General features: G+C 36.7%; 1 protein-coding gene across 6 annotated transcripts in view; it reads right to left on the bottom strand.

Moving 5' to 3' along the window:
• The window catches only part of LOC127865881 (transcription factor A, mitochondrial-like), a 175,760-nt gene that overhangs the window by 58,557 nt on the left and 103,074 nt on the right, over positions 1-14,129 (bottom strand). The window contains exons 6-7 of one of the 6 annotated variants that reach the window (XM_052405924.1): positions 11,558-11,611; positions 8,868-9,459 (exon numbers count right to left, since the gene is read on the bottom strand). The exons of 4 other annotated variants lie outside the window; for them this stretch is intronic. In XM_052405924.1, the coding sequence (XP_052261884.1) occupies positions 9,217-9,459; positions 11,558-11,611 (297 nt within the window). In that variant the 3' untranslated portion in view covers positions 8,868-9,216. Of the gene's footprint in view, positions 1-8,867; positions 9,460-11,557; positions 11,612-14,129 lie in introns of those variants that run through there. One more of the 6 variants, XM_052405925.1, reaches the window with a different exon arrangement.

Here is a 14,129-nt window from a genome sequence, read left to right as displayed (position 1 = left end):
TTAATACGTACACCAAATGGTCACTCGCCCTACTAGAGGATCCAATATCTTAGGTCTATTTCTTACAAATATGCCAGCCCAATAACACAGCACTACAATGTTTCCACCCCTTAGCTCCTCAGACATCATATTCCATGAAATTAAGGTTAACTGAGGTCGCCCAGTGCAACCTTTCATGAACATAAATTGCTTTGGGAAAGCAAAGTGGAATGACCTCAAAAGAGACTTTGAGACTTTCTCGAGCTCTTTTCTAATAGCAAACCACTCTGATCCAAATACAGTAGAATTGCAATAATTCGAGCTGGCGATTTCTCGAAAACTGGCGATTACTCGAGCATTTGAGAAAGTCCCTAGCATTTTCCTTTAATGTCTATATAAAAATACCCGCGATAACTCAAACATGCGATTTTCGATAACTCGAGGTCGTGTGCCGGTCCCTGAAAGGCATTTCACATCTAATTAACTGGCAATTATTCGAGGACGCTTTCTCGTCTGGTCGGTGCTAAAAATATTCGAGTTGTGAAAACAGCACAATCAAGCAGACAAAAGGCGCTCGAAGTTAGTTGCAGTTTGAGAAACACTGCAAATTGTCATCCTTTGAGAAGCAGATCAAAGCGACACAGTTTTAATGATAATTAAATAATTACCAGCAATCGATAATTATCGCGAAACGTCTTCCGCCATCAGTTCCGGGAAGTTAATGGGTTGCGACAATCTTCAATCCTTGACTTTGCGCAACACAAGTCTGACTAATGTACATAAAATGCAAAGTGTGTAGTGATTCTGTTGTTTTTAGTGGTTTTTTTCATGCGCATATACGTACCTTGTGTGCTTTTTAAAAATAATTATGCTACATGTACAGTGAATAATGATGAGATATTTTTGATTATATATATGTTTTGTGTGTAGGTTGAAATAATTAAATGAATTTACGATCATCTTAATTGTTTTGTTTATTATACTGTAACCTTAAGCGATTTTTACAAAGCCTTTTCTTTCTCTAGCACCGTCTTAAATGTATTATAGGTTACAATACACTAAATGATCGCTTCATGTAGGGCTGTACTCTCTAAAAAAATATCATAGTTGACAGGAAGGCATGTTTTACACTTTTTACCATTATTCGGGTGTTATCTTGCGGAGATAATGGTAGGGCATGAATAGGTGTTCACTACGGAATCCCTGAAATATGATACACGTGAAGACTATAGTAAACCATTGCACTAGAAAAGGTTACATTCCACTAAGAAACGGCCGAAAAAAAAAGTTGCAAAAACAGTCGATTTTGATTTGTGTCAAGTTCTTTCTTGCATTGTACATGACATATCTTTTTTATTGCATAAATCGATTCCGCTTAGAATGGCCTTTAAGAAAAGGTATGGTTATGGGGGTCTCTATGTGCAAAATGTTGCATTTATTTTCGCTCAAAGTTGTCGCTTTTACATTGAATTATATAGGGAAACTATTTAGTGTATTTTGACCTAAACGCAAAACCAGGCTTAGTCACAAAGGAGCTGTATTTACAGAAAATCATCATTTTTTTAGTGGGATATGACGCGTTTTGGCGAATTTCACTGAATAAATGCGTTTGTTTCACGAATTTAAGGAGCATCGTGAGTTTTTAAGAAGAAAATACGTTTTCAGAGGAAAATAAGAAAAAAAAACGTACAAAAACTCGTCTTGAGCATCTCAAATCGCAACAATTTGTGCTGAAAGAGCTCATGAACACGTTTAAATAGTTGTTTACTTCTTTTTCTACATAGCTTGTAACATTACTCCAGTATATTGACCGATTGTAATTATTTAGGGTAATCGTTTTACGCCTGAACGCCCGTTATAAATCAAAGCTCCGAACGCGAAAGCCACATGGCTTATCAGGCGTTATAATAGAATGCATTATCAAGCATTTCTACGTGAAAGATCGGTCTGAAAATTGGCATGCACATAGAAAATAGATTTATAAGTATCGAGAAGTGCTTACTTTTCGCGATGTTAACAGTAAACGTTGTCTTATAGGTTACAATACACTAAATGATCGCTTCATGTAGGGCTGTACTCTCTAAAAAAATATCATAGTTGACAGGAAGGCATGTTTTACACTTTTTACCATTATTTGGGTGTTATCTTGCGGAGATAATGGTAGGGCATGAATAGGTGTTCACTACTGAATCCCTGAAATATGATACACGTGAAGACTATAGTAAACCATTGCACTAGAAAAGGTTACATTCCACTAAGAAACGGCCGAAAAAAAAAGTTGCAAAAACAGTCGATTTTGATTTGTGTCAAGTTCTTTCTTGCATTGTACATGACATATCTTTTTTATTGCATAAATCGATTCCGCTTAGAATGGCCTTTAAGAAAAGGTATGGTTATGTGGGTCTCTATGTTCAAAATGTTGCATTTATTTTCGCTCAAAGTTGTCGCTTTTACATTGAATTATATAGGGAAACTTTTAAGTGTATTATGACCTAAATAAAGCGTTTGCGGTCAGAATTCAGCACTATCAACCGAGACAGTGAAAACAAATAATATGATTATAGGTGCTACCTAATTTACGGGCAAAAGCTTTTTAAGTTTTTTTTGATAACCATGTATTTTTAATATATATATGGACATGATTGTGTTCAAAATATTACAATTGTTGCAATAATTAAGTAATGCATCCAAAAAAATAAATCTTAAAACGAGTTACATGATCCTAGCTTAAAGATCTAGCATCTTATATATATTTTTTCTAGCCACAGGAATTTAAAGCTGGTTCGGTGGCTGTGGTATAGTGGGTGGGGTGTCTGCTAACTGGCTTAGTCACTGGGAGGTCTCTGTATTGATCCTCAAGTGGGTGCATTCTTAAGATAACCCTAAAGATATACTATGGCGTACCATTTGGGTTGAAAGTCAAGAAGACCTGCAAGGTAAAACGAGAAATGTACGTCGACATACACATATAAAATACACTTCGAAGTATATATTTGTACGTCAAAGTACACATTTTCTGAACAGCCAATAACAACACTTGTCTCTTGAGCCGCTTTTCCTTCAGTTTTATTCATAATAAATGTTTAAAATCTTTTTTTTAATTGAGGACAAAATGAATAAAAATATCAGAATTGCAAAAAAACACATAGAAGTTTCAAGTATTTAATGCATTGAAATAGATTATATACAAATTTGAAGAAGATTCAATTGTTACCTTTTTAAAATTAAAATTATTCAGCATATTGTGAGTATTTATTGTTCATGCGGGGCGGAGTATCACGACCGTCCAGCGCATTACTGTGTAGGAAATTCCTAACGGTAACCAAACAGTTACTAAGCATTGACGGGATAAATAATGTATAAAAACCTCCCTGTTGGTCGTATTTTGTGATAACCATAACTTGCATTTTGTCAGAGGTTAATTCCGCCACGCCAGGTCAATAAATACGCACAATATATATGAGTTAGCGGTCGATAGTCGCATAATTTGGAAAAATTATAATAATAATGTTTAATAAATACGCACAATATCTATGAGTAAGCGGTCGATCGTCGCATAATTTGGTATAAATAATAATAATGTTCAAAGTCAAATATCTCTAAAAGCAACAGACGTAAGGTGTCTTCTGATTGGCTAACAGTCAAGGGTCGGTGAAAATTGTACGTCGAAGTACATTTCTCGTTCTACCTATTAGGTCTTGTAGACTTTCGACGTCATGGTACGTCATATAGACACTAAGTACTGGTCCTACCCAGGAAACAGTTTGTTTCATCAAATGTCTCAATTCAACTTGACAGCTTGCTAAAGCAGTTACATTTAGCATACAGTACACTGATTTAACATAATCAAAATCATGTGATGTGTCAAATCAATTTTGATTGACAAATTTGACAGGATTTTTTTTTTAATCCAATAAGTTTTAGACTGTCAAATATCACACACTACGTATTGAAAGCCATACCTGGAGATTTCGTCTGTATACCAATGACTTCATCAGAAGAATGATTTCTACTGTTGGGAGACGTTTACAACGCTAATTGTCTTCTTATTTATTATCAATGTATAATTATGTGTAACAGCATAACAACATACCTGTTTCGCAATTTAAATATTTAATAAACACAGGTATCTTGCAGGTTTCTAATTTTCTTTTGCAAACTATTGTTGAATAGTTTAAATTTTGTCGCCACTAAAAAACTAGCCATTTTGTAGCAATTCTTAAATCACAGTCTAAACTGCATACACTTAGCTCTATAGTTACAATTTGAATGCAAATATTAGAATGCATCATGTTATATCATCCATATTTTTTATTTAAACATTCAAATAACACATAACACAGTACATATATAAAAAGGTATGTGGTATTGTGTGGAGATACAAAACACTTCACATCATTAATTGCACATAAAATAATAGTTACAAAATAAGTAATACTAAAACACTGTCATCAAACTACAGTACAAGAATATTTACGTATATGAAATTACAAAGTGGTGTTATTTTATTACCTTTTACAAAATTAACAATGCTGGTTTTGTACTAGCCATAAAACATTTATCATGGATTAACAAGTAACAACCAATTTATTAATTACACAATAGAAAGAAATCATATTAATTGCATTATGCATTTACTGAACAAGATATTTGCTGCTGTTTAGAGTTACACTATCTTACTAAAAATGATCACAACAGGTACTTAGTGCTTTTACATACTTGTGGTAAGTTTTGTATGACTAGTTTGACAATTATCGGCAGACACTTGTCGATATACAGACTAAATTTGCATGGGAACTTTCATATTTTTTTCAGCATAATTGCCTTCAAATTGTTAATTTAACAACCCTTTGACATTGTTTGCACATCTGATCTTATTATACCATAGCTGATTTTTGTTTATAGATAGACATAGACTTTTCAAAGTTCTATAAAAGTTCACACACGTTCCATCCAAGTAAACAAACAGAACCAATAAAGATCACCACAGATAATAACTGTGTGTATAGCTTGGAAATTTTGATAGTTCAGGAATCCCTCCTTTGTTGATTTCTGTAAACCAAAACTGTCAGTTTTGCTGGCTAGAATGGCATGTATGATGCCCAGCTCTTGCCTTGGCAGAACAGCATCTAAAAACCGAAAACCAACAAATATCTTAAAATTTGATCAATAATGCAGACAATTTATAAATGTCTTGTTTTTTTGTTGATTTCGAATCTGGAAGATTTTTTACGTAAGATTGTGGTACGAAAATCCAACGGCATCGGATTTTGTGGTTTAAGGCCTAAACTAATTATAGTGATATGTAACCTTCCGGTAAATCGGTAAAGTGCGAGCAGACGAGGTGTAAATACGTTAAAAATTAAAGCTAAAAGACTAAAAGGTTAGATCGGAATATCTTTAAATTTTGTGAATAAATGTGTTTCTGGTGGATAACAACGACAACTTACCAGAATATTGCTCATGATCACACGTACAACTTCTTTCTGAGAGCGAATGGAAAATGCGTCACAAAGTCTGACAAACAGTAGGGTGTCGTTATTGAAATACCGCGAGAATACTGGAAGAATAGAGATGCCAACTATAATGTTTAAAAACAAATAATTTTTTAACAAGCGTTTGTGATTTGTCAGGATAATAATATCAATAAGATATCGAGAAGATCAAAGCAAATACATTCGACAAAAATCTGAGATTCGGCAATAATATATAAAAGACGGGTTATGTTCACCTTAATTGTGTTTGGTAAAGACTGTCACTATATGTAGTGAACCAGTCTTCGGCTTATACCCACTGAAGAAGAGCATTCAGGGGAGATAATTTAGAAATGACTTAATTCTGGAACGGTTGCGAAGAAAAAGAAATAAGGCGAGAATATTTAGTGCAATTCGCTACACAATTATGATGTCATTGATATAATTTTTTCTGAGGTATGTATTTACATTTGATTTAGTATATGTCAAAGTGTTTTTGATTTGTTCAAGGTCATAAATAGCATCGCGAAAATATATGTCGCGTGGCAATTTTTTTGAGACGCATCCCTATATGGTATTCTTATGTAATTTTATGGTCTAAATTTCCATATGTATGCACGGTCAACGCCCGCTTCGCTGGCTTTTGCCCGTAATACCATGGATTACTCGAAACCTGCGATTACTCGAGCATCGATGTCGGTCCCGTGCTTCCTCGAGTTATCGCAGTTTTACTGTACTGCTTGGTATTTATTTAAGAACGAACTCACACACCTCAGTTCAATCCACATCCCAACAAAACAACAACAAAAATCCGCTGCGATCTATGGGTCAACCACCAAATCATAAAACTGATAAGGAAACGAGACCAACTATACAAAAGAATGAAAAGGTCAAAACCCAGCAACCCTAACCTAGCATATAAATTCAAGCATACAAGGTGTCTCGTCCAAAAAGAAATCAGGAATGCCTACTAGAACTGCACTGACACTGTCATCTTCTCTCAGGACTCTCAATCTGGAGGAAACAAGAAATTCTACTCCTTTATTGAATCCAACCAAACTGAAAATTGCGGTGTCGCCCGCCTTAAAAGTAATGGCCAAACGTTCACAGACACAAAAGCCAAAGCCAAAGTACTCAATAAACAATTTGGGTTTGCTTTATCCAGAGCCCAACCCACGAGTATACTCCAGCAGACTGGCAAGCAAATCCTTACTTCACCTGATCGCCCACTCATGCCCCAAGTCAACATAACTCAGGACGACGAAGACGAGCTACTTCAAGCCCTAAATCCGAGTAAAGCCTCAGGGCCAGACCAACTATCCCCAAGATAACTGAAAGAACTTCACAGTGAAATAGCCCCTGTCCTCACCCATATCTTTCAGATATCGCTTCAAACAGGTATTGTCCCGGAAGACTGGAAGCATGCAGTAGTAGTCTTCAAGAAAGGTCCAAAATGCAATACTAGTAACTATCGCCCTATCTCCATTACCCGCATAGCCTCAAAATTAATGAACACGTCATCACGTCTAATATCATGTCCTGATATGACAGAAACCACATCCTTAACCCCAACCAACATGGTTTTAGATCCAGCACAGCTGTGAGACGCAACTGATTGATTTCAAACAGGAAGTCCATGACAGTATCGAAAATGGTCAACACACAGATGTTGTTATCATGGACTTCAGTAAAGCGTTCGACAAGGTGGATCATCATAAACTGATAAGATTATGCATAAATGACCAGGTTACCTCATGGATCCACTCGTTTCTACAAGCCCGGACCCAACAGGTCGTCGTTGAAGGTCAAAACGCTGAAAATCTTCCAGTCCTCTCAGGTGTCCCTCAAGGGTCAGTCTTAGGGCCCTGCTTATTCCTATCCTATATAAACGACCTTCCTGATAATATCAAAAGCAGAACCAGACTATTTGCGGACGACACCATACTATATCTTACAATCAAATGCTCCAATGACACTCATACACTCCAAAATGACCTCATTAGCCTCGAGAAATGGGAGTCAGATTGATCCATGCAGTTCAACCCGGACAAGTGCGAAGTACTTAGGATTACTCGCAAACGGAAGCCCATACACCACCAATATAAACTTCACGATATAGACCTCAAAACAACTGACGCCGCAAAATATCTAGGCATAACGATTACAAACGACCTAACACGGACCAAACACATCAACAACATCACCTCAAAAGCTAACAACTCCCTAAGATTCATAAAACGCAACATAAAAACCAAAAACAAAGCAGCAACAGAAAGAGCATACACAACCTAAGTAAAACCACAATTAGAATACTGCTCAACAATTTGGGATCCCTGGCAACAGTACCTTATCTATAAGATAGAACAGATTCAACGGTTAGCTGCCAGATCTATCAAGATTACACCTACACCAGCAGTGTGTCCAACATGAACTGGCAAACCCTTGAACAATGCCGCAAACTAAGCGAGGTCACATTCATCTTCACAATCCACCACAACCTTGTACATGTTGACCATAATCATCTAATACCACCCAGAAACATAAACTTCCCGATACCTCATTCTAGGACGCACTACCATGCAAATTCTTTCTTCACTAGGAGCATTCGTTTATAGAATAACTTACCTATCTCAATACAATCAATTGCCAGCTTAAACATCTTTGCTGAGCAGCTTCCTCAAACATTCAAATTCTAAATAATAACTGTTTTTATCTTTCATCCTTGTATATAAGACTAATTTACTCTATCTTCACCTTCTGATTTTAATCTGCACAAAACAAAAATTCTAACACTGTTTCCAGACAACGCGCCTGCTAATAATAATCGCTAACGATTGTCAGCGGTATACCATAAATGTTGATGAAGATTATAACCCAATAAAATGGTATAGTTTCAGTTTAGGAATCTATACAGATGTACAATGTAATAAATGCAAAATATGTTGTGTTTAGTGGAAAATATTATTCATGTAATAATCACCATCTTCATCGGTACCTGAGAGACTTAACAATAAGAGGTTTTACAAAAGAAAACCAGTGCAGAATCTATAAAGGAATACCTGAGCAGAGAAAGTCTTAAACCGCCATTTCAGTGTTGCAACATAGCTTCTGTTTGAAATACAAAGACATGTTCCATAGACAAGAACTTGTAGTTCAGTCAGTCTATTAATGTTATGACACTTTTAAAAAGAATAAAATTATAACTTTAAAAAACGACTATATGTTATCATCAACAATAAGAAAATTATGATCGGGTATGCAAAAGTAAATTCGATATTGTTATCCTATTTCCTACAGTTGTACGGAAGAGTAAATGATCAAAATGTGTATTTGCTACTAAAGTAAGTCCCGTCAACTACATGTTCTCTCACAATTACAAGTAAAAAAGAATTGGAAATAACGTTCTTGGAAACATACTGGTAGCCTTCATTTAATAACATCTGGCAAACTGTATAACCTGTAAAGGCAAACAAGCAAGATCACATTCCATACCATAAACACACAGTGTACATTATTTAATGCATCGCATAAATTTAGTATACCTAGGAACACATTGGCAGTTTTGTTTCATGCAAGGCACATGTTGAAGGTAGTACCATGTTGTCGCAAGTCCATTTAACAATCCCAGGTCAAGCCCCACAAATGCACTTAAGGATTTCTACTCGTCATCATCAGAACTTTCCTATTTGTCCTTGCCTTGAGTTTTTCTACTTTCCACTTCGGTCTTGCTTTTAGGTCTGGTACTTCCAACGTTGGCTATGCCTTAAGTGCCAGTAGTTTCCACTTTGACTTTGCCTTTTGATCTGGTACTCTTGACTTTAGTTTTGGTTCCCCTTTTATTTGCCTTGGCTTTGACCTGCCCCTCCTGTGTAGTTTCTATGTTCATTTTCTTGCGGGTCGTCTTCCTCACTAGGGACTCCATGCCAGCCTCTATCATGCCCTTCTCCCAGACCGACATCTTCGCTTGAAAGTCCTCATACTGCTTGGCGACGAGCTTCAAATAGTGCTAAATGAAATACAAGTGTATTCATAGCAATACTCAAAGTATGTCGAAGCAAAACCCACAATGCAGTTAACTTGTTTACCAAACATAATTGCATAAATAATTGACCACTGGTGACTTGTCAATCAAAGATTCAGATGCCCATTTAACAGTTCATATTTTCTATGCAAGTTATAATCTTATAGCAATGTTGTACAATACAATCAATTTAAATCACTTTAAATAAATGGACACACAATTATAGACAAAAACAAAAGTGCAGAAAACAATTCAACTCTGTAATTATGTCTAGCTTTTATGTACATAAAATCATGTTATTTTTTCACTATTAAAGAAATTAGCAGCTTATTTACTGAGCATACTGATACATGTTCCAATTAATGTGTTCCACTTATCAGATAATTTCCTTCCAATTACTTCTGGCTTGTTTGGGCTCGTTTGACTCAGATTAAATGATATCAAATGACGTGCACTTTTTCATAACCTAAGCAGTAAACAACAAGAGGGCCAAGATGGCCCTAGTTCGCTCACCTGAGAGGAGTCGGTTCATTTAATCTTTACCAAACGTCAAACTTGACCTAGATATTATCCAGACGAACATCCTGGTCAAGTTTCATCATTATTGAACCAAAACTCTGGAATATGGAGTGTTTTTGTTTTTGTAAGATTTGACCTGGTGACCTATATTTTTAGTTGACCCCCCTTACCAAACATCAAACTTTGCTTACAAAAATAAATATTATGACCAAGATTCATAAAATCTGAAACAAAATTGTGACCTCTAGAGTGTTTACAAGGATTTTGTATAATATAATGAAAATTTGGACAATTTAAGGGCATTAATTATGGCATTAATTATGTGATATATATAAAACCAATCTTTGTACCAAGTTTCATGATGATTGTGCAAAAATTGTGCCTTCTAGAGAGTTCACAAGCTTTTTTACTATATAAATATAAGAAAACTGCCCCCCCCCCCGGCGGCTGCCATGTTATTCAACTGACCGGAACCATTTTCGAAATCAACTCTCATATCAAGGAAACAAATGTTCTGACCAAATTTCATGAAAATTGGGCCAAAAATGTGACTTCTAGAGTGTTCACATGTTTTCACTATATACATATAGATAAAAATGCCCCGCCCACTGGCGACATGTTTTTTTACCGATCTGGACCATTTTCGAACTCGTCCGAGATATCAATAAATCAATGTTTTGACCAACTTTCATGATGATTGGGCAAAAATTATGACTTCTAGCATGTTTACAATGTTTCTCTATAGCCAAATAAGGAAAACTGTCCCACCCCCCGGCAGCCATGTTTTTCAACTGACCAGAACCATTTTCGAACACAACTCTCATGTCAAGGAAACAAATATTCTGACCTAATTTCATGAAAACTGGGCCAAATATGTGACTTCTAGAGTGTTCACATGTTTTTACTATATATATAGAGAGAAAAATGCCCCGCCCACTGGCGCCCATGTTTTTTCACCGATCTGGAGCATTTTCGAACTCGTCCGAGATATCAATAAAACCAATGTGTTTTGACCAACTTTCATGATGATTGGGCAAAAATTGTGCCTTCTAGTGTGTTTACAAGGTTTCTCTATAGCCAAATAAGGAAAACTGCTCCGCCCACTGGCGGCCACGTTTTTCAATGGACCAGAACCACTTTCGAACACAACCTACATATCATTAAGGCAAACATTTTGACAAAGTTACATGAAGAATGGGCAGGAAATGTGACTTCTACAGTGTTTACAAGGTTTTTCTTTTTTTTGACCTAGTGACCTAGTTTTTAACCCAGCATGACCATGTTTCGAACTTGATTGAGATATCATTGGGACAAATCTTTTGACCAAGTTTCATGAAGATCGGACATGAAATGTGGCCTCTAGAGTGTTTACAAACCAAATGTGGACAACGGATGGACGGAAGACGAACAAAGACCGGTCACAAAAGCTCACCTGAGCAATCAGGTGAGCTAAAAATACAGTTAAGAAAATTAAGGAGCATAAGAAACATTAAATGCAAGTGTTGTTCAACCTCACATGAATTTTATGTAATAAATAAATTGAACAAAGTATAATAAAATATACCTGTTTTTCCTGCTCAGACATTTGCTTCCACTTCTGGGCGCACTCATCAATAAACTGAAAGGATTTTTGCAAAAATGTCAGTGGTTGTGCAATTGCAACCTCAACTGAAAATGCAAAATTTTGCAACATGTGCAACATGAACTGGTCTCTTTAAATTTCATGAGAACAAGAGATGTGTTTGTCAGAAACACAATGCCCCCTAATGCGCCGCTTTTTTTTTACCTTGAAGGATGACCTTGACCTTTAACCACTCAAAATGTGCAGCTCTATGAGATAGACATGCATGCCAAATATCATGTTACTATGCTCAATATTTTACAAAACTTTATTGTAAGGTTAAAGTTTGGGGACAGAATGACGGAATGACAGACAGACAGGCCAAAAACAATATACCACCGATAATTCGATCCAGGGGCATAAAAAAAATAAATATGTTTTTGACCTTTGACCGTGAAGGTTGACCTTGACCTTTGTCCACTCAAAATGTGCAGCTCCAGGAGAAGTAAGTCAGAGATTGAATGGAGAAATGAATTTTTATTTTTATGCCAACCTTCGAACAAAAGGGGGTATATTGCTTTGCTCATGTCGGTCTGTCGGCCGGTCTGTCCGTCCACCAGGTGGTTGTCAGACGATAACTCAAGAACGCTTAGGCCTAGGATCATGAAACTTCATAGGTACATTGATCATGACTCGCAGATGACCCCTATTGATTTTGAGGTCACTAGGTCAAAGGTCAAGGTGACCCGAAATAGTAAAATGGTTTCCGGATGATAACTCAAGAACGCTTAGCCCTAGGATCATGAAACTTGATAGGTAGATTGATCATGACTCGCAGATGACCCCTATTGATTTTCAGGTCACTAGGTCAAAGGTCAGGGTCACAGTGACCCGAAATAGTAAAATGGTTTCCGGATGATAACTCAAGAATGCTTAGGCCTAGGATCATGAAACTTGATAGGTAGATTGATCAGGACTCGCAGATGACCCCTATTGATTTTCAGGTCACTAGGTCAAGGTCACAGTGACCCGAAATAGTAAAATGGTTTCCGGATGATAACTGAAGAACGCTTATTCCTAGGATCATGAAACTTGATAGGTAGACTAATCATGACTCGCAGATGACCCCTATTGATTTTCAGGTCACTAGGTCAAAGGTAAAGGTGACCCGAAATAGTAAAATGGTGTCCAGATGATAACTCAAGAATGCTTATGGCTAGGATCATGAAACTTCATAGGTACATTGATCATGACCTGCAGATGACCCCTATTGATTTTCAGGTCACTAGGTCAAAGGTCAAGGTCACAGTGACAAAAAACATATTCACACAATGGCTCTCACTACAACAAAGAGCCCACATGGGGGGCATGCATGTTTTACAAACAGCCCTTGTTTTATTTTTGACCTTGAAAGATGACCTTGACCTTTCACCACTCAAAATGTGCAGTTCCACGAGATACAAATATTAAGGTGCTGTGTTCAATATTTAAAAAGTTCTGGAAATTTTTGTATTTTATATTTTGACCTTTGACTTTGAAGGTTGACCTTGACCTTTCAACACTCAAAATGTGCAGCTCCACGAGAAGTAAGTATGAGATCGAATGGAGAAATGATTTTTTTTCATTTTGACCTTTGACCTTGAAGGATGAGCTTAACCTTTTACCACTCAAAATGTGCAGCTCCACAAGATACACATGCATGCCAAATATGAAGTTGCTGTGTTCAATATTAAACAAGAGGGCCAAGATGGCCCTAGTTCGCTCACCTGAGAGGAGTCGGTTCAATCAATATTTACCAAATGTTAAACTTGAAGTAGATATTGTCCAGACAAACAACCTGGTCAAGTTTCATCATTATTATTTAATCTGCGAGTCATGATCAATGTACCTATGAAGTTTCATGGTCATAGGCGTAAGCATTCTTGAGTTATCATCCGGAAACCATTTTTCTAAGTTGAGTCACCGTGACCTTGACAGCTATTGTGTGAATACGTTTTTCGGCACTGTGACCTTGACCTTTGACCTAGTGACCTGATAATCAATACGGGTCATCTGCGAGTCATGATCAATAAACCTTTGAAGTTTCATGAACCTAGGCATACGCGTTCTTGAGTTATCATCCAGAAACCATTTTACTATTTCAGGTCACCGTGACCTTGACCTTTGACCTAGTGACCTGAAAATCAATAGGGGTCATCTGCAAGTTATGATCATTGTACCTATGAAGTTTCATGATCCTAGGCATAAGCGTTCTTGAGTTATCATCCAGAAACAAAGTTTCATGATCCTAGGCATGAGTGTTCTTGATTATCATCCAGAAACCATTTTACTATTTCAGGTCACATTGAACTTGACCTTTGACCTAGTGACCTGAAAATCAATAGGGGTCATCTGCGAGTCATGATCAATGTACCTATGAAGTTTTATGATCCTAGGCCTAAGCGTTCTTGAGTTATCATCCGGAAACCATTTTACTATTTCGGGTCATCGTGACCTTGACCTTTGACCTAGTGACCTGAAAATCAATAGAGGTTATCTGCGAGTCATGATCAATGTATCTATGAAGTTTTATGAT

The sequence above is a fragment of the Dreissena polymorpha genome, chromosome 2 (assembly GCF_020536995.1).
Source record: "Dreissena polymorpha isolate Duluth1 chromosome 2, UMN_Dpol_1.0, whole genome shotgun sequence".
In the NCBI taxonomy this organism is placed as follows: Eukaryota; Metazoa; Mollusca; class Bivalvia; order Myida; family Dreissenidae; genus Dreissena; species Dreissena polymorpha.
Note: the sequence above shows the minus strand (reverse complement) of the source record. Positions and strands in the feature narration are given on the sequence as shown.